Raw genomic sequence first — 24,910 nt, 5'->3', positions numbered from 1 at the left:
GTGTTTAAATGTATCACATCTTTATTTATGCATAGAATCTGCTGTTAAGTCTGAATTATACATTAGCCAATGAATAATGCATCAGTGCCATTCCTTAATGATTACTTGCCAGGCAGCGAATGGTGATATTTGCTGATAAATTTACCCATTGATCTTGCTTGTGTTTAACCAGGCTTGTAGAGATGATTTCTGCTGCTGCTGAAATTTGCGTTTAGGGAGGGGGGGGGGTTTGTGTCAAGGATGTAATCAAAAACAAGCTAATTGTCTGGGTTTTTTTTTTTGTAAGATATCTTTTAAAAATGACAAGCGAGCCCTGAGGAAATAAATGAAATGGATAAAATCTGAATTTTCTGAGCACACTACTCAGTAGTTGTTATATCTCAATTCTACTATTTTCTCCAATATCTCAGCGAGGTTGGTGTGTTTACATATTGTTCCCTTCATGGCTGCTCTTGGGATGAGTGGTTCGTCCTCAGACCTCGACAGATCAATGTGCAATTACAGTGTTGCCTTGTAGTCATTACACAACAGAGTGTGTTTGTCTGTTTGCTTGAAGTACAGCGTGTAGACGATGTCTGTTGGGCTGGTAATTTGGCCCATACTTTGTGAAGGTTGTCTTTTGATACTGCGTCTTTATTGGCGCTGCTCTTAACAGCTGCACTGAGCCAGATTATTGACACATTATCCGTATAATGCTCTGAGTCTTGCATTGCCTAAGCCTTGAAGCACAGCCCGTTACTGTGCAGATATATTGCTGTCCACACAATGAGAAAATATTGACTTGTTGTCACTCACTCATTTGATTAGTTGTGCTGGCGATTCTGCTTTTCATTTGTCACCCTGGCAACGCAAATGGGAAAACACAGCAACAGCCTCTTTCTATCCAGAAATGAAACACTGGAGCATTGCAGACTATCACATCTGGAAAACCTCTCTCTAAGCAGGAACGAATGTCTTTATCACTCACGGTGTATCATTGGCACTTGTCAGCTCAGCTAGTATCCACCAAAAGCCAATGTTTGACAGCTTTTCTCACTGCAGAATGTGCAGCTGCGTGGGAGCGATGTACTCCAACAATTCCACTTTGATTTTACAGCTCAGTTGAGTGAGATTCATCCGTATATTTACAGTGTTGGCGAGTTACTCCATTTTCTTTTGTCTGTGAGAAGAGCAGCTTAAAGCAGTCTGCTGCTGTGTGTAAGCCAGGTCATAACAAGAGCACCTTACATTTAATCCAACAGGATTCATCAGTGCCCTTGTTCCTCCAAAAATAATGAGGTAGACAGTAAGGGCTGCCCCAGGCTGCATGTAGGGAGATGATCTCTCTGAACCGGCAAATCATTCCTGTTTTTTATGCTAAAAAGACAGGCTAATGACTATTCTTGATGTGTGTCAGTGCTTTAAGTTAACTAGCGTTAATTCAGAGAAAGATCTAATGGGCTTGATTGTCAAGCTGAGTTGAGGCAGTCAGCGAGAGGCTTGTGCTCGGGTGGGGGGAGTGTAATTGTTTTTGCTGGCGGTGATTCTCTCTGGAAGGGATGACTGCACAATCCAGATATGTAAACAAGAAGAAACTGAAAGGCAATATGCTGATACCTTGTCTGTTTCCTCTTGATCAACCTAGCTTTTGAAATGCAATTTCTAAGCTTTGCCCAAACACTCCTTGGATTCAGCTTGGCAGTAATGGTTGCTTTACAAACCTGCGTCTGCTCAACTAAGCATTTGAAACATGTAAATCATATGTGGAAATTAGAGATCTTGAGGAAATCATTAACTGTGACGGCGCACCGTAAAACAAAGAGAGGGAGAGTTAAAGACAACAGATGCTCAGAGGGTTTGATTCTGCTTATTGGTGTGTGACACTTATTTGTGCAGCGGAGATCCTCAATGCTTTCATAGTAGACAATGAAGCCAATGCCCTGCCAGTCATCTGTCCTCCAGAGGCATTTGCAGCCTTCTTTTAATGTTTATGCTTTTATCCAAACCTCACATTTCTTTGCTTGCTCACGCCTGGTGTCATTTTTACACACTTTGAATCAGGTTGCTGGTTTGTCTGCACAAGACATCTTGTAATGTTTATCACACTGTAGCAGAGTAGACTTCCACCTCTTATGTTTCATAAATAACAAAGCTGCTCAGCCCTGCGCCAGTAAAAGAGGAAGGTTGCTATGATAAAGTGAGCTGACTCTATTGGTCTGATAAAGATCAACTTAAGACCCACCAGGAAGCAGTCCAGTTTGCAAACACACAGTTTTTGGGGTTAGTGTTTGAGTCAGCGTCGGGGCAAGACCGGACATCTGTCTCCTAGTGATCTATAATGCCCACAATCCCTCCCACAGACTGTCGGCTTTGGCACTCAAGCAGTACACCGGTTGCTGTAGTACACCCAGCCACCCACAACAGTGACTTATCTCGCTAGCATAACAAACAGCGGGCTAACAAAGAGGATGGAAAGCAATAGGACACATAGCAACAGAGGACCTTAAGAGCCCCGTGCCATCATAACTCCACTTCAAAATGGAGGCCTTTGTTCTGAGATTGTTGGAGAGGACATCATAGCAAGGTAGCAGCACATCTTTTCATCCTCAAATACACTCACTCCCACTTGCTCAGTCTGCTGTCGGTGAGGGAGATCCTCTGCCTGATAGAGCTTCAGAGAAAGGTATTCCTCTGGGACTGTTGTTGAGGGTTCTTCCGTGCACTGATTAAAGGGACACTTGTAGATAATCCTTTTAAAAATAGGTCTTTATTGTGGCAGTGGTGGAGTGAGGTGGGGTGTGAGGGGCAGAAAAAGCCCCAGATTGGGATTTTTAAATGGTTATCACCTTGGTATGATCCGCCACTCTGCTAACATAAATATTTAATTACAGGGTGGCTGAAATAGAGCTGTTACAGACTGCTGGTGAGAAATGGAGCTTCTATTTAGAGCCCATACTGTTCCATAAAGTCATGGCATTGGTAGGCAGCCCAAGGTTATTAGTGTGGTATGAGAGTAGTGTGTGTTTGCAGTGTGTCTGTGGGTTGCTGAAGAGTTCTCACTCTTTTCTTGCTGCAGTGATATGAAGGAGAGAAATGCACTCAGTCTGTTATTGAGCATTCACTCATGAATCCTTGATGGATTACGGGTGTGTGTATGTGTGTAAGAAAGAGCGCTGTTGTGGCAGCAGCAGCAGCACTATAGTTAATGCACGGCAGCGATGTTCAGGCGCACTTCACTTCAACTATTTTTATAAGCAAAGCAGCTGCATGTTTTACCCCTTACTACCTTAGGTTTGCTCTGTTTCATTTCACATGGTCCTTGTCCTCTGGGCTCTTGTTCGATGTCATTCATTTCATGCAAAATTGATCACGGAGGCTCGCATCAATGCTTGCTGCGATGAAGTTATCACAGTGTTAAGACAGATTGCCTGACACAGACTCCCATAACCTTACCCTTTCACACTTGAGAGAATAGCACCTTTAAATTGATATCAACCACGCTTTTGGATTTTTGGCTACATTTATTAAGTGAATCCTGTATTAGGACTTGAAAGTAACTGCCACCTCATTTAAACACTGATCTAGGCCTTGTTTGATTTATCCTGTTTACTCATTACATGATAGCTGTGGTGAAAGCAATTACTTTCAGCTTTCAAGTACCTTGCGTTTGGTCACAGCGCGGCTCTTATTCATTTTACTGAAGCTTCCAAGGCCCCGTGGCTTCCAATCAGTCCAGTGAGTGGCATGCGCTAACATCTTGCCTCTCTGTGTAGGAAATAGGTGGGTAAACACAGCAGAGTCCTTGAAGCACTTCCCATTCCTGCTATTGGATTACCGGCTGCCTTTCCGGGCCTCATCTGCACAGATGAGTGCCAAGATCAATGGAGCTCTTAGTGCAAAGCTAATTCGATCAGGACTGGCTTTGCTACTGCTGATCAGAGATTTATTTTTTTTTGACGTGAAACAAAAACTTAATCAAGTCAAGCCCATGTCCAATAGCCCCGTATTTTCAGCCGCTCCAACTCCCATAGACATCAATTAGGAGGCATTTCATATTCATTATTGAATTGTTGGGTTGGCCTGCTGAGAAGAGGTGTGGAGATGAAAGTAGTGAACTGCTGTGTAAAGTGATCTGGCCAGTTTTGCTGAGGGTAGCAGGAATGCTGCCTTTTCTCCAGCAGAGCAACTGGCATCATAAATAAGCTAAGAGCATGTTTTTAGAGGGATGAGGCGTCTTCTGCTTTGACGTTGAGCAGAGAGAAAGGGTTGAAGGGCATATTGACCCACTTGTTCTGGAAAGCGAAAAGCAGACTCTTCAGTGCCCCTTGTTCCCCATTAATTATTGTTTGATGCTAATAAAGGAGGGGGGATGGGGCATGTTATGAAACATAATTATTCATTGCAGCATTTCCCCCCAACAAGCCATGCTCCCCCTCCCCTTGTGCTTGGTGTGGAAGCTGCCAAGGCTGTCAATTGAGTACAGCAGGCAAAGATGTCCCCTCAGCCTTTTAAGGAGGGGACAGGAGGGAGCAGGGTGAAGGGCGCCATTTGCCCGAGTGATATATGAGGAGAGACAGCAATATATGTAAGGAGCTGCTGAAAGAAAGATAGAAGGTCAAGGCACATTACACTCCAGCCATTTATTGGCTGAGCACATAGTCTGACCTGAACTGCAAATATAGTTGCTCAGCAGCAGCGGTTTTTGTTTATATATATGTGTGTGTGTGTGTGTGTGTGTGTGTGTGTGTCAATGGCCTACACATTTTAGATTGACACATGTGTATACACATAGATGAATGCAGTACTGTAGTGAATATGCTCTCAGTGACTTTTTATAAGCTTGCAGATGCAGTGGGAAGCTATTTTAACAAGACTGTAGTACCACAAACCTGCCCTCCTAGATTTCCACCCAGTGACTGCAATGGCAGAAGCACTAGAGGCTGATTTCCTATGCATGACCACAGCATATGGTGTGCTTAAACACATCGAAAGCATGAGATTGGTTAATAATTGTCTCATAACATTGTGATAATTGAATGCATTTTAAATAGTAACCAGCACTATATATTATTTTTTTCTTCTGCTGTTACTTTGTTAAATATTAAGAAAACAAATAGTTTAGGTGATGTTGTCTGTGTTGTTATAAAAGATTGTGTCATTGGCATAGGCAGGGCTAAGTATTGTTTCCATTGTCATTAATGGCCCAGCGATGAGAGCAGAAGTCGGTGAGACTGCCGTGCTCAAAGCCTAACATTAACATTCCAAGAATATCTGAGGCTTATTCACAGCAGCTCGGCTGCACAGCCAGCTCAGTTCACCTTTGGTTTAAAGAAGACAACAGCAGGCGTATAGTCAGCCTGAGCAACGTTGTCTTGGCAGTATTAATGTGCCATTGTTATTGCACAGTGAAGGATGCAATGTGTAATCCAATATATTGCAGTTGTTAGGTGTTTGGAAAGATGAAAAATATGCAGCTTGTGTTTGCTGGAGGCATAACACACTATCAGTTAGGGATCAAGTCTCCATTTCACACATGAACAGGCAGAGTTAATCTGTGGATCACTACTGTACACTGTGTAATATCCAGCCTCTCTTCTCATATTTTCCCAAAAGCCTATTGTTCCAGGCTCCTGCTGCTAATGCTGGTTGTGTTTTCTAGCTGATGTGTATTTTTAGGTGAAGACTAAAGCATTTGCTTGTGGTCCCGGTAATAAACTATCCAGGTCTGACTCCTTCAGACTCTTTAAAATTAATTGCGTGTATTTCAACCTACCTGTGTGTGTGGCCTGTGTGTTTGTGGCAGGGTGCACTAAAATGCCACTGCTGTAGACCCAGTGGCCCAGTCCCAGCCACTGCATGTTTTATGAGCTGTCCTCAGAGGATATGGGAGCTCTGAGCTCAGATCCTGCTTGTTGTAGCAGTGTTTTCATCACTCCTGGCCACTTTCCCCTAGGTTTTTTTCTTTTTTTCTTTTCTTTTTGATGAGGGAGAGGAAACGCATCCAGAGTCGGGCAATATTTACAACACAGCCCTGTCTGTGGCTGTAGTTTAAGAAGCGTGGCTAGCTGCATGGAGGCCTCACAGACTCATGATTCATATTATTCTCCTCATGCGCGCTACAGAGGGTGCTTTCCCCTCTGACTAGGATCACTGGCCTGCGCGACTGAGATGGTGGATGACAAGACTGAATATTCCGCTCCCATAATCACCTCCACTGACTGAAGCTGTCCTTTTCCTTGGACAAACACATCTCCAACTGATGAACATTTGCTGACAGTGTCTATTTGCAGTGCTTGCATGGTGACTTGTGAGTTATAGCTCTGGTTGCGAGAATGCTTAAATTAGCATGGAGGATAGCGAACAAACAGGGATGTTATGTGTAGAAGACAAATCTTTTTTTATGTTCACAGTGTCAGTTATTCATGATGGTTGGTTGGGTGGCGGTTGGTGGTTAAAGGAGAGGCATTTGCATATGATATAATAGCCCTTCCTAATTAGAGTTAATACCATCCTGTGGTATCTAGAGGTGGAGGTGTTTTTTTGGCTCGGATCATTATAAGACGTTGAATGGAGGGATTGCCCCCCCCCCCCCCCCCCCCCCAACACCACCACCACACCCCTCCACACCTCCACCCCCCCAACCATCTGCTCATGGACCGAGCAGAGTTTGCCACCACATAGCTAAATAATTTAGATGGAAAGGTGGTTTTGTGTACTGACCTAATGGCTTTGTTTTTGGGAGCTGTTCTTGAAGACATCCTTCAGTGCCCCCGCTGGCCTGTGCTGTCAGTCTGAGACCTCAGAGCTGTCTTATCTATCACTCTAATCTATTTATGTTAGTTTTTCCTCCGTGTTGGCACGTCACTCTGTGTGGCATAGTGATTAGAGTAGCTGGAGGATGTAGGGCAGCCGCATGAATACATTTCCTCCTCTCCCACACTCATTTAGACTACCAGTTGGGGTTGAACTGACGGATAGGACTGTTAAGCTGATAGGCAGATCTGGGAGGAAGTGGGGATATTTGATTGCAGAATATCAGTGGAAGTGGTACATGATTGAGTGCTCACATATTAAAATCTCAAGAGTCCTTTCATTTCATCGGAAGACAAAATCAAATCAATCTTTTCACTATATACATCTGATTGTGAAAATGTCATGTAACTCAGCCACCCAGAGCTCTCTTCTACTTTATACAGATAAATGCACATGATCCAGATTTTTTTTTAGTGTACGTCAGCTTTGAATGTGTCCCTAGTGTGTATTTGTACCTCTCCTGACCCCAGCTTTACCTCTGGGTAAATTTCCATTACAACAGCATAATTCACCAAAAAATTGAATTGTCAGTACCTCTCCAGAGGTGAAAGACACTAGAAATCCTTTCGAATCAGGCACTTTATTTGCACTGCAAAAAAAAAAGCAGCCCACTGATGTACAGGGAAACTCAATTAAGAGCCACATTCATGATAGCGCTGTCCGCCGCCACATACCTCACATTCTCCCGCTTCTCTTATCAAAGACACACTGGGAGAGGTCCTTTACTGTAACCGTGAGCAGGCTCACAGTTACATTTCTCAAGAACACCTCATTTAGTGGAAAGGGGAAGGGTGACAATGGACAACCCTGGCTTTTCCCTCGGGAGCCGTGTCAAAACATGATGCCTCGTGAAGCAGTCAGAGCTGCCGAAATGGCCTTCAGCTTTGCTCTAGCCAGACAAACGTGGCAGACTGAGAGAGTGACTGTGTCTTGAAGTAGCTGGTATTAGGCTGCAAAATGAAGTCCTTCTCACAGACCCTGTAGATAATGGACATGTTGGGTTGTGGTGCGGCCCCCTCAGGGCCATTTGGAGCTCTCACGGAAAGCACACAAACAGGGACTAGAGGGGGATTTAGCCTTCTTTTAGAGATGGAGTAGAGGCTTAGACCCTGTGCAGCACACAGTCTGATCCCTATGTCTGTGGTTGGAAGTACCTGTGGACTGCTGGACAGAAAATATTATTGACTTACTGGGTATCAGTTTGTATTATTAAAAAAAACAGGAGATGGAATTTCAGCCTAGGGAGATGTAGATTTTTTTTGGTTTATCTTTTTAGCCAGTGACAGTTTATTGTTGCTCACAGTGTCATTGTACATGAGAATCTGTTCTTGTGTAGCAGTACTTTGCTTTTTACCATGGAAGTCTCTAGGCAGGTTTAAATGTTGATGTTGGAAAGCCCCAAGCTATCTTTTCTCGAGCATGGCTTCTACCTACTAAACTAACCCCGGATGCCAGCTAAAAATAGAGCCTTTGTGAGCACAGCTTTAGCAGAGGAAAAAAAAGATGTGGTTACTCATCAGTGAATTGAAAAACAAGTGGAGCAGACAAATGTCTTTGCCCTGCCAATGTGAACTAAAACAGAGAGGGCCTCAGAGTATAAAGTAAGCCATGATTGCACCAGGTAAGACAAAGCAGGCAGGGTGCAGAGACCACAGAGAATCCCTTATGAAGTGGCCTACCCCTCGCCTCCAGCTGAGCCTTTCATTGTGCTGTTGTTTCTATGGGGCTTGAATGGCAGCTTAGATTAGATCGCACTGAGTAATGGATTGGAGCTGACGAAAACCTGCTGCAGCTCAACATCACCACAGCTAGGATCCATGCACTGCTGAGGATCTTGCTGGTTTATTCAGATCAATTTGAGTTGCCCTTATTGTTAATAACCTTGTGTATATTCATGCTAACATTGTTCTCCTCTAATCTGTATTCATGCGAGTATTTCATTCAATCCCTTTGCAAAGCCGGCCCTAAATCCTTGCCAATCACATTTTGCTACTTCATAATTCTACAATTGAATATGCCATGAATGACTTTTCAGTCTCTCCCCAAAACTGAGTGGATCACTGTGCTGGTTATATTGTTGGTAGATTCTGTTTTGCATTTAAATGTAGACATTTCTAGTTTCTCTCTTATTTGTTCTATAAAATGCTGTGTGAATAAATGTCCAGCTTTGGCAAATGTATAATCCAAGATAATCAATTACTAAAATTTGGCTTGATGAAAAAAGAAATCCTACAGCTTTATGACGCTGTATAGGTACTCAAGCACAGCGTGATAATTTGTGTGTTTATCCTGAGACAGGTTTTGATTAAAACTACAGAGATGAGCATGGATTTGAGTAAATGTGGGAGTGATTGGAATGAATAAAACATGGCTTTTTAAAAGGCTGTTCAGCAGAGAGAGAGAGAGAGCGAGAGGAAAAAAAAAAAGTGTTTAGTAACAGAAACCTGCTGTGTGGCCATTGTGGGGGATGATGTGTTAATCGAGCCACAAACTGTGTGGTTTTTCAGGCCAGAGGTCTCATTTAAACAGGCATGGAAAAGAGAAATGTATTTGAGCGGGGCCCTGCTGGCTGCTAGCCCTTGACTCCATTGCAGTAATGTAAATGGTGGATTAGGTGCCATTGGCTGGGACCCCCTCAACCCCTCTCCAGCCACTGCCCCCTCCTTCTGTTTTCCATTAAGACAGCTGGTATCTTTCAAAGGTTCCTGGCCCCGTGATTGATGTGTAATAGTTCCAAGCCTCACCTGCCCCCTCACAGTGTTATTCATCGGCCAGGCAGCCAGCGCTGCTTTCTACTAAGCACTTTGTTTCCCAGGTTGTGGGTGGAGAGCCTTTTCCCTCCCTTCCTCTCTCTGTCTCTACTTTCTCCCTCTCCTCTTCCCTCTCAGCCATCAATACATTATGACTTTTCGATGCCACAGTGTTACTGCTTCACTTCGCACTGACTCACTCAATTTGTTTCGGCTTCAAATTGCTCTTTTATCTGTATCAAGCTAAGGCTACAGTTGTATAACACATTAGCCATAGACACTTAAACGTATTGTTAATTGACCAGTAAAAGTGTTAACATAATTAAACGTGAGCACGGTCATGTATGTATGAAGAATTTTTGTTGCTTTGAGGGTTAATGAATGCAATGTTAACATCAGCAAGGTAATTGGAGATACTACTATGGATCGAGGCAGTTACATAAAGTGTATCCAGATGCAAACTAATCACACCTAGATTTTAAAGATACTTACAGAGGCCTATAGCTGCCCACAACATCAAAGGAGAATGGGGCAGCCCTCCATTTGCAACAGTTCAGAGTCCTCGTTGGATTCAGTGGAAGAGGCTTATGTTACTGATTAGAGGAGAGAAGAGGTGCTTAGCTTATACACAGACTCTGGCAGCCCCCAGGATTAGAGCTGTGCTATCAAATGGTACCTTCATCAATGTTTTCATGTTCCCCACACCTCCAAGTCACGCTGCTGGATATGGATAGAAGAGAGGGGGGGGCGGGGGTGGGGGTATGTATTTTTGCACACCACCAGAGGTGTGTGTCCGTGCGCACACATGCGTGTTAGAGCTCTTTTGAGCCCTTCCGTGTTCTGCGTGCACTAATGTGTTCTTGTGTGTATATGTTGGCAGCCCAGTGGTCGCCGTGGTAACTCATCATTAGGTGATTAATGGGGCTGTGACGAGGCTGCGGTTTAATCAGGCCCGGTGTTTGTGTTGAAGGCGACGACAAGAGCAGCTGCCCTGTCAGTTGGTGTCTGCTCACGAGATGACAGCACCCGCTGCTGAGGAGCGCCGTTGTCAAACGTGCTTCATTGTACGTGTGTGTCTCTGTGTGTATGTGTGTGTCTGTGCTTTCCAAAAGCCTTTCTTCCACCTTCCCCTTTCCTTCTATTCTTCATCTCACATTCTTTCTGGCTCTCTCAATAAGTGCACGTTCACTTTTCAGGCGTGCTGTATAATTTTCACTCGCTGCTGCTTTTGCTTTACCTGGCTCAATCTCGCCGTCCCTCCTTATTGACTCTCCATCTCCCACCCTGCTATCACAACCATGGTAACGCGGCTGCTGATTGCCTGGTCTGATCCTCTGGGGGCTGAAATAACTATTTCTACTTAATTTGTTGCTGTGGGGGTGGAGGGGGCAAACACTGGCAGTAAATGAGAAGCCTCCTTTGTAGGCGCAGTGTGTAGGGGCAGTGTAGTGCAGACAGCGTGCTGTTTCAGCTTTGCCCACTTCACTGTTTATGGAGGATTTCATTATGGCATGAGAAAGTGGTAGCTGAGCTCTTTTGAGTGAACGACGATAGCTGAAAATGGCAGTGGACTGGGCATGGCAAATGACTGGCTCAGCCTCTCTGCTCTCCCTTTCCTTAGCCAGTGGATTGCTGTGTTCTTCCCTCCAGAGCTGTCACTTCACATTAACACAGTGGTGACTGTCAGCCAGGGCAGAGAGCTGGGGTTGGGTGCAGTCCAGTAAGCCAGAGTACACACACACACACACACAGATGAGTAAAATTGAGCCTGGTGTCATCACAGATGGTCTGCGGAGAAGCTAGCCAGTTAACTCTGTCATTGAGCTTTATGCTGTGTCCCTCCCGTGGCATTGTGAACGACAAGCAGCGTCTTGTGCTGAAAAACCCCTCGACACATTATCTCTGGGGAATTCTGTAGGCTGCAAGCCTCCGCCTCATTGCAGCGCTACCTTCTTAGGCTTACACAGTTACAGCTTCCTTTTAGCTTATTGTTACAAACACTACATGCAGCAGTTTGCTTTATTCTTTGCCCACTCTCTTTTTTCTTTTCTTCTACCCTTTAATAACTCTGTTTTACTGCCTCTCTGAAAGAATGGAAATGCTTGAGCAGGAAGCTAGAAGGTTCTGTTCTTTGATAAAGCTACTCAGTGCTCTCCAGAGTATACATGGTTGTGGAGGGAAGTGCCAACAATTACTGTGATGTTGAGAAGAGTTAGCACAGCTGCCTGATCTCTATGAACTAATCTTGTATTTCTCACCCACAAAAGATTTCCTCCAGCACAAAACAATTCTTTTTACTACGTGTAGCTTCTGTACAGTAAGGATGATACTCATTGACACATGCTAATTATCCCTCTTCTTTTATTTACAGCTTTTCTGAAACACTGGGGTTGTTGGTGTGGCCAAATTTTCCCTGGATTTGACTGGTAAATTCAGAAGACTGAAGCCCAGGCTCACAGTCTACCTTTCACGGAGGCCCAGCCGTGAGAGGACTGAGGAAGGCACGTGGCGGATCATGACGGCCGACAAAGAGAAGGAGAGGGAGAAAGAGCGGGACAGAGACAGAGACAGGGACCGGGACAAGAGAGAAGCCGGTAAGTCCCGCCGGCAGGACGGGGACCGGGGCGACCGCGAGAGTGAGAGCTCAAGGCCCCGACGCAGCTGTACGCTGGAGGGTGGGGCCAAGAACTATGCAGAGAGCGAGCACAGCGAGGATGAGGACAACGACAACGGCAGCACAGGTGGAGGCAGCGGCACGGCCGAGGAGGCCGGCAAAAAGGGCAAGAAGAAGACGCCTAAGAAGAAGTCACGCTACGAGCGCACAGAGAACGGAGAAATAACATCCTTCATCACAGAGGACGATGTTGTTTACAGACCTGGAGGTAAGTCCTAGTCGTGGCTAATCTCATTATGTCAGCAGGTGAGCCACATTCATTGGTATGGTCACTAACTACTGTGAAATCAATCTCTTTCTCAGTTTACTGATAATTGTTGGCCCAACTTATAAACATTGCATTGACTCATTTACTTCATTCCACTTTTTTCTCAATAAGCTTGTTTTAGGACTTAGAAAACACATTTTTAATTGATTAATGATTGATTCCTGGGCTCTTAAAGAAACAGTCATCTCTATTGCAATAAGCTGCTGAGGGATTGCACATTCTCCAAAGTAGCAACTCTCTAACAGCAGTATTCCCTCAGGCTAGGGGCCAATGCATCATACAATCAATTCCAAGTTGACCCACTCTGTGCTTTGTCTTGGGCTGAGTCAATAAAGCAAAGTGGTGCTTCACTAGATGATGTGATAGTGACGACAGCCATGATAATGATTTCATCCCAACACCATTTGACTCACTGAAAGTATGCTATCTCCTCTGGGGCCAAAAGGTACTTTAGCTTCCTGGAGAGATGTCTGAGCTGTGGTACACTGTCTTTATTATATTGGATGAATGAGGCTAAAAAGAGAACCAACCTTTTCTGCAGCTGTAAACATGGCCTGTCTTTCACCTACTGTTTATAAATTGGCTGTATTAGAAGGGGGAATGTCAACACTCACTGTCAGTAGGAAGCAAGGCTAGCTGGTCGTGTGTGTGTGTGTGTGTGTGTGTGTGTGTGTGTGTGTGTGTGTGTGTGTGTGTCTAGTCTGCTCTCTCTCTCCTGCTGCTCTGTGCTGTCCACCTTGCAACTAAATCATTGCCGGCATGTCTTTTCATTTATGTAGCAGCTAGCAAAAGGTCAGGTGGGGAAGAGGAGGAGGGGGGCACATTGCTTGGGTATTTAATGGGAAGATGTGGGAAATTACAGTCAGTGTGTTAGGTTTCTTCCTCTCCAGCTACCTACACATACACACAAACACTCACACAGCACTCAGCCCTCCTTTTCTTTTCCTCCTCAGCTACTAAATAGATGACTTCAAGTAGGTGCAGTGAAACAGCCAGACCTCCCCACCCTCCACTCTCCGTCTAGCTGCGTAATCCTGTTGGCTAAATTATCTCTGTGTTGGTATCAGTGGAGGTCCTCAAGCAAGAAGTCACACTAAACCAAAGCCTTGTTGTTGCTCACTCTATTTCTGTCCGTCTAACACTCTGCAATGGACTCCATTGAAGCCTTTTTTTGCTCCGCATTTCATGTTTAATAGAGAGAGCACCGGTGCTTTGTCTCATAGTCAACCATGCAGAAAGGGGGGAGTAGAGAGGGAGAGAGGTGGGTAAAGAAACGGAAGCAGTCAGTCACATCAATGAAACATTCAGAAGGCATATAAACAAAGTCGACTGTCTCAGTGGATTAGCCCTGCCAAATATTTATATTTCCACATCCAAGTGAACAGCATAGCCAGTGTCGAGTTGATGGGGAATATTTATGTTTCCTGTCTTCTCCTTCTATTAGTTTGACAGGTCTAGATTGACCTGGGTGTCACAGCCTGCTCCCACCATGTAGACTGGAGCTGTTAGATTGGTTTAGATTAGGGATGAACCAGGATTGGTTGGTGTGAGCCCCAGCAACACTACACTAGTTTGTAATTTACCTCCTATTGTCAAAATGGAAAATCCTCCACCTCAGCAACAGACCTCCTGCTGTTTCCTCAGCTTATGTTCAAGTGGTGTGTGTGTGGGTGTGTGTGTTTGTGTGTGTGTGTGTTTTCCTCCTCCTGCTTGGTCATTGGTAGCAACCATCTTGCAATCAGATTTGATGTGTGCAGTTTAGGCAGGCTCAAAGCCTGGAATGGATTATGCTTTACTAAATGTTAAATCCCTTTATAGCCGTCTAGTGACACACAATATGTAAAACTGACCACCCTCTGAGAGGGATTTACACTGCCCCAGACATAGGGAGAGAGAAGACATTGTAACAGAAAGCAACACAGAAACAGAAAGAAACTGTGAACAAAGATACTACTCAAACTGTCTGCTCACTCCCAATCTCCAGCCACCCACCAATCTCTGCTTAGCCTTTACATCCCTTGAAGATGGGTTCAGGCAGCTTAATGCACATTGATTTGATGGGGAAAGGTGGAAGGAGAAGTGCAATCGGCCAGTAGGTGGGCCTGCAGCTAACTAGCTCTGCTGCTCCTTAAAAAGGACGGAGGAGTGTGTCTTTGGTGGTGGCCAGGGGACTGTGTCCCGGGCCATTTGTATGGTCGGCTGCTAGGGTGAACAGCCCAATGCTGTGCAAGCAGACATGCCAAATCGATCTGTGCCCCGTGGCTGAGCGCTCACCACTTCCCCAGGCCCAGCCAGACACCTCGAGAGCCTGTTCTCTACACCTCCACCCCCAGATTATAGATCCTCTCTCTGGAGATTATACACACTGCCATGGGGGCTCAATAGGAGACACCCTAGAAGCACAGAGACACACAAAAAACTTGTCAGTACACACACATACACAGCACGCTGATAACCAGTATTTGTGCACACTCACAAGTGTAACGTAACGCATATACATGCACACACTAACACCATTACACAAGGTCTGCTTTTAATAGTTACAGACACAGTCTCTATCTATGACAAGCACACTGCTGCAACACACCCAAGCTCGGTCTAATAGACAAACAAGACTATCCATTCGCTCATCCCTCCTCTCCACTGCAGCAGGACTCTGCTTCGCGCTGCAGGTGGCTGGCTGCCATAGCATGTCTCCCTGCTTCCTAACTGACTGGCTGGCTGTTCTGTTTAAAATGGAGAGAGCTAATGGAAACCACCTGCCCCCGCCCCCCCTCTACTTCTTCTGCCCTTCTACTTCCATGCATCTCACACAACATGGCTTCCACAGCTAACTCGCAGAGTATCAGCGCGATGTAGACAACACTTGAATTCATTTATTAATTTCTTTTTAGGAAGCGGTAGGTTTGTGTACTGTGTGCACTGTAAAATACAGAGAGAAAGAATCACCTTGTGAATATGAGTGTTCGGGAGTTGCTGATGTGGACAGCTGGCACTTCTTGCTACAACCAGAACCCTAGGGAGTGTGTCTGTGTGTGTGTGTGTGTGTGTGTGTGTCTGTCTGTCTGTGTGTCTGTCTGTCTGTGTGTGTGTGTGTGTGTGTGTGTGTGTGTGTGTGTGTGTGTGTTTTTCACTATATGTGTCATATGCACATGCAGTGCATTGTGCAGCAGGAGTATATCTGACACACACATGTAGAGCTGGATAACCCAGCTCTCTGTATATGTATACGTGTGTGTGTGTATATATATATATATATATATATATATATATATATATATATATATATATATATATTCCCCACATCATGTCTCCCATACACACACACACACTCTCTATTACTATTGATGTACATTATCCTTATTGGTGCAAATGGTGATATTTATTAACCATATTAGGTATTGAACAGATGCAACATATCCATGTTAAAAACAGTTTCTTTGTCAGCCCAGTAATCGTTTTTTTACAGTGCAGTTTGACAAATGTAATACAATTGAATTCTGAACAAGCGTAAAATATAATTTCACTAAGGCTTTCTAACCAGGACGGCAAGTGTAGAGGCTTAGCTGACTAGCTGACTTACTTAATGCTCCTTCACAGTTAAGCTCATACACCAGTTAAAAAGGGCCTGAACTTCATTCATTACCTTTAAAGTGAAATGCACCATAGAATTCCATCATCTATTTAAATTTGTACTGCCAGTGATTTTTGTCCAACTTAAGTGCCTTTTTTTTTTTTTTTTACAGATAGATATTGAATTCAGAGCAAAGTAAATTGTACTTCATAGGAACGCAATACATCTGAATTCTGTTTTCAGTGTGGATCCTCTTGAGAAGCCAGTATAATGTGGTTCAGTAAGTGTTGGATTGGTTATTCCAGAGCCAAGACACCGTAGGCAAGAGCTCGATTAGCATAGCACATCCCCTCTGCTACAAAGGCTAGCTGTCGATTGGTTTGCTGTTTCCAGTCAAGCTAACATGAGGGACAAGCCCTTGGAGTCATCTCTTATTGAAACATAGCACTGTGAATCTGTAGCCTGTCGCTAACTGAACAGATCTATTTTTAAAAAGCCCTCTCTGCTCTCCCATCCCTCCCCACGCTTGAGACTCTGGGAGAAGGGCTTTTTAGTGAAATCCAACCACCTGCCGACTGCTAAATGAGAAAGCGTGGGCTAGCCGAGAGGGAAAGAAGAGGAGGAGGGGGTGGTGTTGTCAAAGAGCCTCTGTTCTCCCCTAGGAGCTCAGTCAGCTGTAGGCCTGCCCTATTGTAGAGAGCTGATGGTATCACTTGCCAGGTATTTCCCTCTGCTTTTCCAGTGAGAAGAAGGGAGATTTGTTGGGCTGGTGGATGAGGAGAGAGGAAGGAAAGTCGGGGAAGAATCAAGTGCCTCCATGCCTTGACTGCCTGTTAGACCACCCCACTGGGAAGGACCCAGCAGGAAATGGCACAAGGCAGTCGTGGTCATCAGCAGGTCTCCCTCACAGAGCTGCTGTGGTTGATGGTGGATCAGTAATAACACTAGTTTCCCTTTTTCCCCCCAGCCTTTCTGTCTTTCTTGGCCCTCTAGTCCCCCTCACACCCCTGTGGTTCCATTATTGCATTCTTTGTGCTATTTAATTTTAGGATCAGTACACTCAAGGGGGGTGGCACTCCTAAAGCCGAGCACTACTCTGCTGTGTGTGCTCTGCCAGTTTGAGCCGAGCACCTCTTTTAACAATGCAGGTGCGTCCTGCCTCATGGCTAACACTCACCACCTGCAAGCATGGCTTAAACAAACACTCCTCTTGATTTAATAAGCCTGTCTTGTATCCTAAAATATGCTTATATTCTTGCTGTGTTTAGCTGATCTCATTCCATAGCACGCCCCCATTCACTGTTGACAAAACACTTGTATATATGGCTGTGTTCACAGTGTGACTTTTCCATTGTTGCTGGCTCGTAAAAGAAAGCCAAGCTGATATTACCTAAGACCTCCCCCCTCCCTTCTGCTGGAATGCTGCAGCAAATTAAACAGCATCTTATTTGCTTAATACAGAGCAAGTAGGACATGCTCTTTTGCTGAGGCTAGGTGTGTTTTAGATTAGACATGCTTGGCAGTCATAAGAGAATAGCTGGCTGAACAATGAGCTACAGCTGAGAAAATTGCTATGTAAATATGTGTGTATGTGTGTGTTTTACAAGGTTATAACTGTGAATATTTTGTGGCTTGAACTCGGCAGTGACAATGTAATTGGAGAAACAACAACCGTCAGGATCAGTTTTCAGAGAAGCGCTCAGGTCTGAGGAACTGTGCCCGGTAGCTTCATCATTATCTCCCTGTGTCGAAGTATTGAACTTTCTCTCGCTCTCGGTCTGTCTGTCTGGGTGGCGTGGCGGTCGGCAGTGGATTGCAGGGTGGAGGCGAGTAGAAGTTAAAGTTATGGCTGCCGAGGGAGTGAGCGCGCTCATCTACAAAGGCCCTGCTGCACCGAAGGCCACATCCATCCAGCTAACACACACTTCAACCCTAAAGAAAAAAAAAACCCATCCCCCCACATAGACCCCCACCACGGCTAAACCCCTAGTCCCTCCCCTTTCCACTTCTCCACTTGAGCGAGGAGACCCACTTCCAAATGCACAAAATGGCAGGAATGTTTAACAAGCCAGGCAGACCCTGGAGGAACCGTGTGGCCCTGCTTCAACAAGCCGCCCCCCCCACCCACCCAACCTCCCTGAGCGCCGCTGCCTCCTTTTTGTTCAAAGGGCAGAGTCTGAAGCGTTAACTTGATTTTTAACTTTCACAGAGATTCATGTTATAGTTGCTTTCAGAGAAATGCCCTTGAGGTAGTAGACTTTTAGTGCCCAGGATGAATTTAAAATGTGCTTTTGACGTTCGAGGAATAGACTCGCTTGCTGTCTGTGAATGATTAAACTAGATCCCTGTCTCTCTTTTTTCCCACCACCTATCTTTTTCACTCTCCCTGTCTGTTCTTTATGCCTGCTGATGTACTCTGGGGTGTAGACACAGAGATCTGGCCTCTCTAAATCAATGTGCCGACGAGGTGAAGGGACACTAAACCCTAATTCCCCCGATTTGACTCCTCTGAAACATGTCATCTCATTCAGATTAGTCTCTTTTGTTCTCTGCCCTCCCCCCACTCCCTCCCTCCCTCCCGCTCCCTCCCTCCTGCTCCCTCCTCCGCCTCTACTCGCTTCTCTCTGTCTCTCTCAACACACACACACACGCGCACACACACGCACACACACACTATGTCGCTCACAGATCACACAATAGTACTGATGGATATTTTCATTCATGTTATCTTGTAAATGACTTCCAGGGATGGTGTAGAGGAGGGAGAAAAGGAGAGAGAAAGGAAAAGCGAGAAGAGGGCAGTAGTGAGAGAGATAGAATGCGTCACTCAGTCAGCAAGGGTGATAACCCCCCCCTCCCTCTTTAGAACAGCTCATTCAGCCTACAGCAGATAACAAGCCCACCCTGGGGTTACACACACACACACAGACACACATATACACAGCCTCTCAAAAAACAAAGCCCATGATGTCACAGGCGCACTCGTACACACCAGCCCTTCTACAAATGGTATCTTGGGTGTCAGGGCCATTTAATATCTTTGCCACCCCTCTTTTCCTCTGCAAGCGGTAAGATAAACCACAGCCAGATCGATAACTCTGTTGACACAAACAAATAAATAACAGATGATGGCACTGTCAGTCACTGGAAAAAGCTAGCCGCACATCTTTTGTTAGGGAAAGTGTGGCTCAGTCCGTCTGTACGGCACAGCTCAGCGCGCGTTTGGGTGAAATGAGCACTAGCACTTTTTGTGTTCTCAGTGGAAGTTTTACCTATGGTGGCTTCTCTTTTTCTTTTTGAATCAAACCTTGCAGAGCTGTGAGATAGTGGAGCAGATTAGCCTCCTCTTCATGGCCTTGTGTATGTGTGAATGTTAGAAAGAGCGCTACGCTCTGTTGCACCAAACGGTAGGCGAAACCAGCCCTGGGAACATTCAAATAGCTTGTTGCTTTGCTGCCACCTGAATAGAAGGTCAGTTTTCAGTGGGTGTGTAATCTTTTGATTTTGATTGTTTTGGTTTTTAAATGGTAACCCTGTAAAACAGAATTCTTGCTAGCTCAACAGGCAAAACAAATCAATTTTTTGCTCAGTTTGATCATACTCATGGTTTTGTGTTTCAGCTAAGAGCCAAGGTGAATGGGAGACTATTATGCTAATTTGACTTTTTTTCAGATCTCTTTTTCTATAATAATTCTAACCCTTGGCTGTTTCTGGAAAGTGCTGTACCAGGCTCAGCAGTAACCATTAGCCATGTCCCACACCACCTCCTCCTCCTCCTCCTCCTCCTTCTCCTTCTCCTTCTCCTCTTCTCAACAGAAGTGGTTGTGTGTTTTTTGTCCTCTGCAGCGTGAATGTTTTTGTTAAGGGGATGAGGGTTCACGACCTGGCCATACCACCAGTCACATTCAATTTAACAGCACAGCCGGTCAGGGCCACCTCCTCACACACATTACGAGAGGGTTGCTTTTAATACTTGTGAGGGTTATGTAATTTGGCAACATTTTAAAATGCGAATGAGAGGACACAGGGTGGATTTCTTTTTTTTTTTTTTTTTTTTTTTGCTGCTAAGCTTACCCAGAGCTAACTAGCTATATATAGGGGCAATGATAGAAGTTGTCATTTTGTAGAAACAGGTTACAGTGATGACTGCAGGGTGAGTTGGGGTTAAAGCTAGTATTGCTCACTGGTGTATAAAAGGAGTGGAACAATAACATAATTCCCCTTGGGCGTAATGTTTGCTTTGGAAAGGCAACCTTGTAGTGTTCCAAAAGTCCTTAATCCTATTACTCGCATTCCAATTGAATTTGACTCAAGGAGAAAAATGTCTTTTCAGCAGAGGTATCAGCACACAAAATAATATATTACTGAGTCTGGCTGCAGAAAAACATGAAAGCTTTGGGAAATGTGAACATCATCTTTCAAATTCAAACTGTTTTTTTTTTCTTTCTTTTTTTTCTCTTTTCTCACTTGCAGATTGTGTGTACATTGAGAGTCGGCGGCCCAACACTCCCTACTTCATTTGTAGCATTCAGGATTTCAAGCTGGTGAGTACATTTTCACTTCATGTCTTGCCTGTTTTATGTCCCTGTGTCCTCACACTGGCCTGAGGTTCAGCATCAACCCACCCACTCGCACACTGACCCACCCACCCACCATGTCCCACACTGAGAATACAAACTGCTGTTTCTCAAGGGAGAAGAGACTCCAGAGGAAATTGGGGCTACAATGGCGTGTGCACCATAATTCTGAGATACAGGTACAGAGTTGAAGTCTGATGAGAAATGAATACAAATCATAGTGAAATACACTTTAAAATCAGTTCATACCCTGAGGTTTGTTTTTAAAAGGGTTATGTGGAAAAATAAAAATCCCTCTGAGAATCAGGCTTGAATATTAACCACCTTTGTGATCCACTGGCAGTGTAATAATGCTTGTAATGGAAATAAAGATGTTTGTCGATGCACTTAATTGATTTAATGAAGGAGACCTTCACCAGTTTTCAATTGATTTTTTTTACAACCTAATGTGGCCAAATTGCCTCTTTTGCTGAATAAAGAAAGAAATTAGTTTTTAATTTGCTACTGAGGATGGCTGATTCATCAGGCTCGGTCAGTTTAGTGAGGTGGTGCATGTTTACGACACCTAAAATGTATCACAGGCGTGCGCGCACACACACAATTGATTTTCCCACACTCCATTTTCTATGTTTGCTAAAGGGGAGCTTACATTTGAGTTCACCCAACAGATTTGTCTTTGTTCATGCTGATAAAAAAAGATTTAACAATGTGGTTTAAGATATGTTCTGAGTCTGCTACATTGTAGTCGACTAATGACACGCAGCATGGTTTTTAGAAATCATGAATGAATCACAGCTACCTGCAAACCATGCAGAATTTCTTTTTCAAGCAATATATAATCTGGGAGTGCTGCACTATCAAACCGGGTGTTTTCACCCCCACTTATAATAATGGTTGTTGATAATAATGTGCGATTTATCTCAGAGGTCATTGTCATAGTTCACCAAATATGAAGTGTGAAATTGATTATGCAACTGAAAGTGATTGTTTTTAATTGGTCCTTTGTATGGTTTACAGTTGCCACAAATAAAGAGCGGAACACATTTAGGTGCAGGTTTGTGGTAATGTGTTCACCATTAAAAGATGAAACTACTGGAATATGTAATCATTGGGTTTATGGTGGCAAATGAGGCAGTATCTAAGCCTGCTGGAGTGAACATTGCTTGTCTTTTAACAGATTGGTTGTCTAGGCAGAGTGCAGAGGGCTCAGTGAGGGGCGGTCAGGCCCCGGGGGGCCAAAGTAATGGCTGCCAACAGCCAGGGTGATGATGGGAGGTCAGCTCAGAGGCCACGCACACCACTTTTGTAAAAGGTGGAATAGTGCGTGTATGTATATTGCGTGTGTGTGTATGCATTTGAGTTAAGGATGTTGGCACTTGTTTCACGCGTGAATACTTCTGTGTGTGTGAAGGGCAGTTGTTGTGTGAAGAAGGGGTTTTAAGGTGAGCCCTGCAGAGGGGAAGACAGCCTGGCCCCACAGCAGCAGGGCTTTAATCGGATTGCTACTCGAGAGTGCTGAGGACGGCAGGAACCCCTCCCTGAGCTCACACATGCGCACACATACACTTGCACAAAAACCCACACACCTGCACCTTGATTAAGAGCGTCAGAAGAGGTCTGGGGCAGACAGAGGCAATTGTCCAGGGAGAGAGAGAGAGAGAGAGAGAGAGAGAGAGAGAGAAAGAGAATACTGGCTCCATTAGCTGGCCTCTCTCTCTCTCTCTCTCTCTCTCTCTCTCTCTCTCTCTCTCTCTCTCTCTCTCTCTCTCTCTCTCTCTCTCTCTCTCTCTCTCTCTCTCTCTCTCTCTCTCTCTCTCTCTCTCTCTCTCTGTGTCTTTCACTCTCTGTTACTCCATCCCCCCATCCATCTGTAATTAATGAACAGCCATCTGCATGCCTGTATGTGTTTGAGCAGACTGTACCCTTGTCGTCCTATGTTAAAACAACAAGCCCCGCTGGCTCTCTAAACAAGTACAGTGTTTCTCAATGAGCTCACTCTGTCGCCAGGCTACACATCACAAAAGATTGGCATTGTGCTGGCTACATTGAAAACTCGTAATCTCTATTTACTAGACCAGTACAAAATCCTCTTTTAGGATGATAGCTGAATTAGGTTGTAATTGCACATGTTGGTATAAACTAGCATCTAGCTGGCCAACCTCGAATGTGCTCCGTCACCCCGCACTCAAAACTGGGACACAGACTTGTGCCACTGGGAGAAAAAAATGTTCATCCACTCATTCGGCTCTTTTGTCGAACATAATAGTCGGTGTAATCGCATTTCCTTCTCTTGCCACAATATATTGAAAAGGAGAGGCAGCAGCAACTAGAGATCCATGTAAGTGAACCACGCATTAGACATCAAACTCATTCTCTTTATTTCCTATCCTCTCATCCCTCCCTGCGTCTGTCTCCGACCCCCGCTTTTTCTTGCCGCGCAAATTATCGATCTGTCCCCTCTGTGTGTGTGTGTGTGTGGGGTGGGGGGGGGGGGGGGGGGGGGGGGGGGGGGGGGTGCTTTGGAGGCCTAGCAGAGAGGGAGGAAATTTCATTGGTCCTGAACCAAACATCCTCATCAGTATTGCCCCTCTTGCACCATTCTCCCTTTTCCTGTCTCTCTCTCCTCTCTCAGTCTTCAGGCTGTAACAGTCTCACTCTATACTTTATCTAATGATCTGTGAATCTAATTAGTGTTTGTAGAAATCCTGAATGCAGCCATCAATCTCTCCTGCATGGGGAAGAACAAGGACTGAAGCCCACCTCTCTGTATATTTTTCTCTCACTGTGTATCTTCCTCTGTGTTGGGATGATTCCAAGCCCAGTGTTGCTGCATGTTTTTGTGCCTCCTTGTTGCTTCTGTACATGCAGAGTGTAGCCATTCAGCAGTAACATGCAAAAAAAAAAAAAAGAAATCCCTTCTGTGGTATTACTGGGGTCATTGTGGACTTAGAGGACAATCATTTTCCATAGTCTGTTTACTCAACAGCGGCAGCTGTGGTACCCACTGTAACCCAGTGACATATTGATCCAGCCGTATAGATTTCAGTCTCCTGCCTTCCTCCCAAAATGTCTGCCCAGATACAGGGGTGACCAGTAGGAGGCCATTTTAACTGTTAACAAAGACACAAAGGAAGACACTGAAATGCAGTTATCATTACAGTAAATTCTCTCGGTGGCCATGTTTAAATTATTTAAAAAGCATATATATATATATATATATATATATAATATATATATATATATATATATATATATATATATATATATATATATATATAATTTTTTTTAATAACAATAGTAAACTTTGTCAATTTTCTGAAAATTAAAAATTCACAAGACGAAATAAAGTTTGAAGCAGTAAAACAATGGCACCACAAGAAAAGTATGGTTGAACATTAAAATGACATTGAAATGATTGAATTAAACTGAAAACCAGTAAGGAGATGTGTGATAAGGTGTATTAAAAAAACATCTGTCTTTTTCCCCTCTGATGTGATTGGTTGGGTCAGTTCAGGACCAACAATCCTCCGGTTTCTTTTCCCACAAGAGCTAGTTTCAGTTTACACCCGGTGCACGACCCTGTAATGTGTTTACCGTCTGTATTTGATGAGACCATTGCAGTGATACTGCAGTAGACTTGCATGTTTACATGTGTACGTTTGCCATGTTTATGTTCAGGTCTTGTAACTTATATCATGGGTGCGTACATGTGTACATATTTTATCTGGTTCAGAATAACACATGCACACACACAAACCGATGTGAGTTGTGAGCTGTTGTTGTGAGGACAACCTAAGACAATAAGCCACCTGACAGCGACTGAGCACTGAACAATCTGCAGCCATATCTGCCCATTGACCCTGACTTCACCAATCCATCCTGCTTTTTCTTACCCTGATTGTCTCCTCTGTCTCCATTTCTACCGCTCTCACTCTCTCATCTGTCTGTTTCTGCACTTCATTCCTCCCTCATCCCCAGTCCTCTTTATCTGCTGTCACTCACCTCCCTCCCTCCTCCCATCCCATGTTCTGGTCATTGTGTCCATGTCCTCGACGCTCATTGACCCCCCCCCCCCCCCCCCCCCACCCCCCACCCCCCCCCCACCCCCCCCACCCCACCCCCCACCTCCCTCTTTGCTCGTATCTAACCTCATTTGCTGTTATTGGCCAAGTCAGCTGTGTTTCGTCCTCCCTCCCTCTCTTCACCATATCCCCCTCTCTTGCTCTGTCTGTTTTCTTCCAGCATCCCTGTCTCCCTCCCTCTTTCACTAATGGA

The 24,910-nt window shown here is 44.7% G+C and overlaps 1 protein-coding gene across 4 annotated transcripts in view; it reads left to right on the top strand.

Moving 5' to 3' along the window:
* rerea (arginine-glutamic acid dipeptide (RE) repeats a) overlaps positions 1-24,910 on the top strand; it is a 121,680-nt gene that overhangs the window by 37,767 nt on the left and 59,003 nt on the right. For all 4 annotated transcript variants that reach the window (XM_071475962.1, XM_071475960.1, XM_071475963.1 and 1 more), the window contains 2 exons: positions 11,914-12,424; positions 20,532-20,602. In XM_071475962.1, the coding sequence (XP_071332063.1) occupies positions 12,058-12,424; positions 20,532-20,602 (438 nt within the window). In that variant the 5' untranslated portion in view covers positions 11,914-12,057. The remainder of the gene's footprint in view (positions 1-11,913; positions 12,425-20,531; positions 20,603-24,910) is intronic.

This window comes from Trachinotus anak, unplaced genomic scaffold (genome assembly GCF_046630095.1).
Source record: "Trachinotus anak isolate AG129_WGS33_773 ecotype Australia unplaced genomic scaffold, CSIRO_AGI_Tana_v1 ptg000004l, whole genome shotgun sequence".
In the NCBI taxonomy this organism is placed as follows: domain Eukaryota; kingdom Metazoa; phylum Chordata; class Actinopteri; order Carangiformes; family Carangidae; genus Trachinotus; species Trachinotus anak.
Note: the sequence above shows the minus strand (reverse complement) of the source record. Positions and strands in the feature narration are given on the sequence as shown.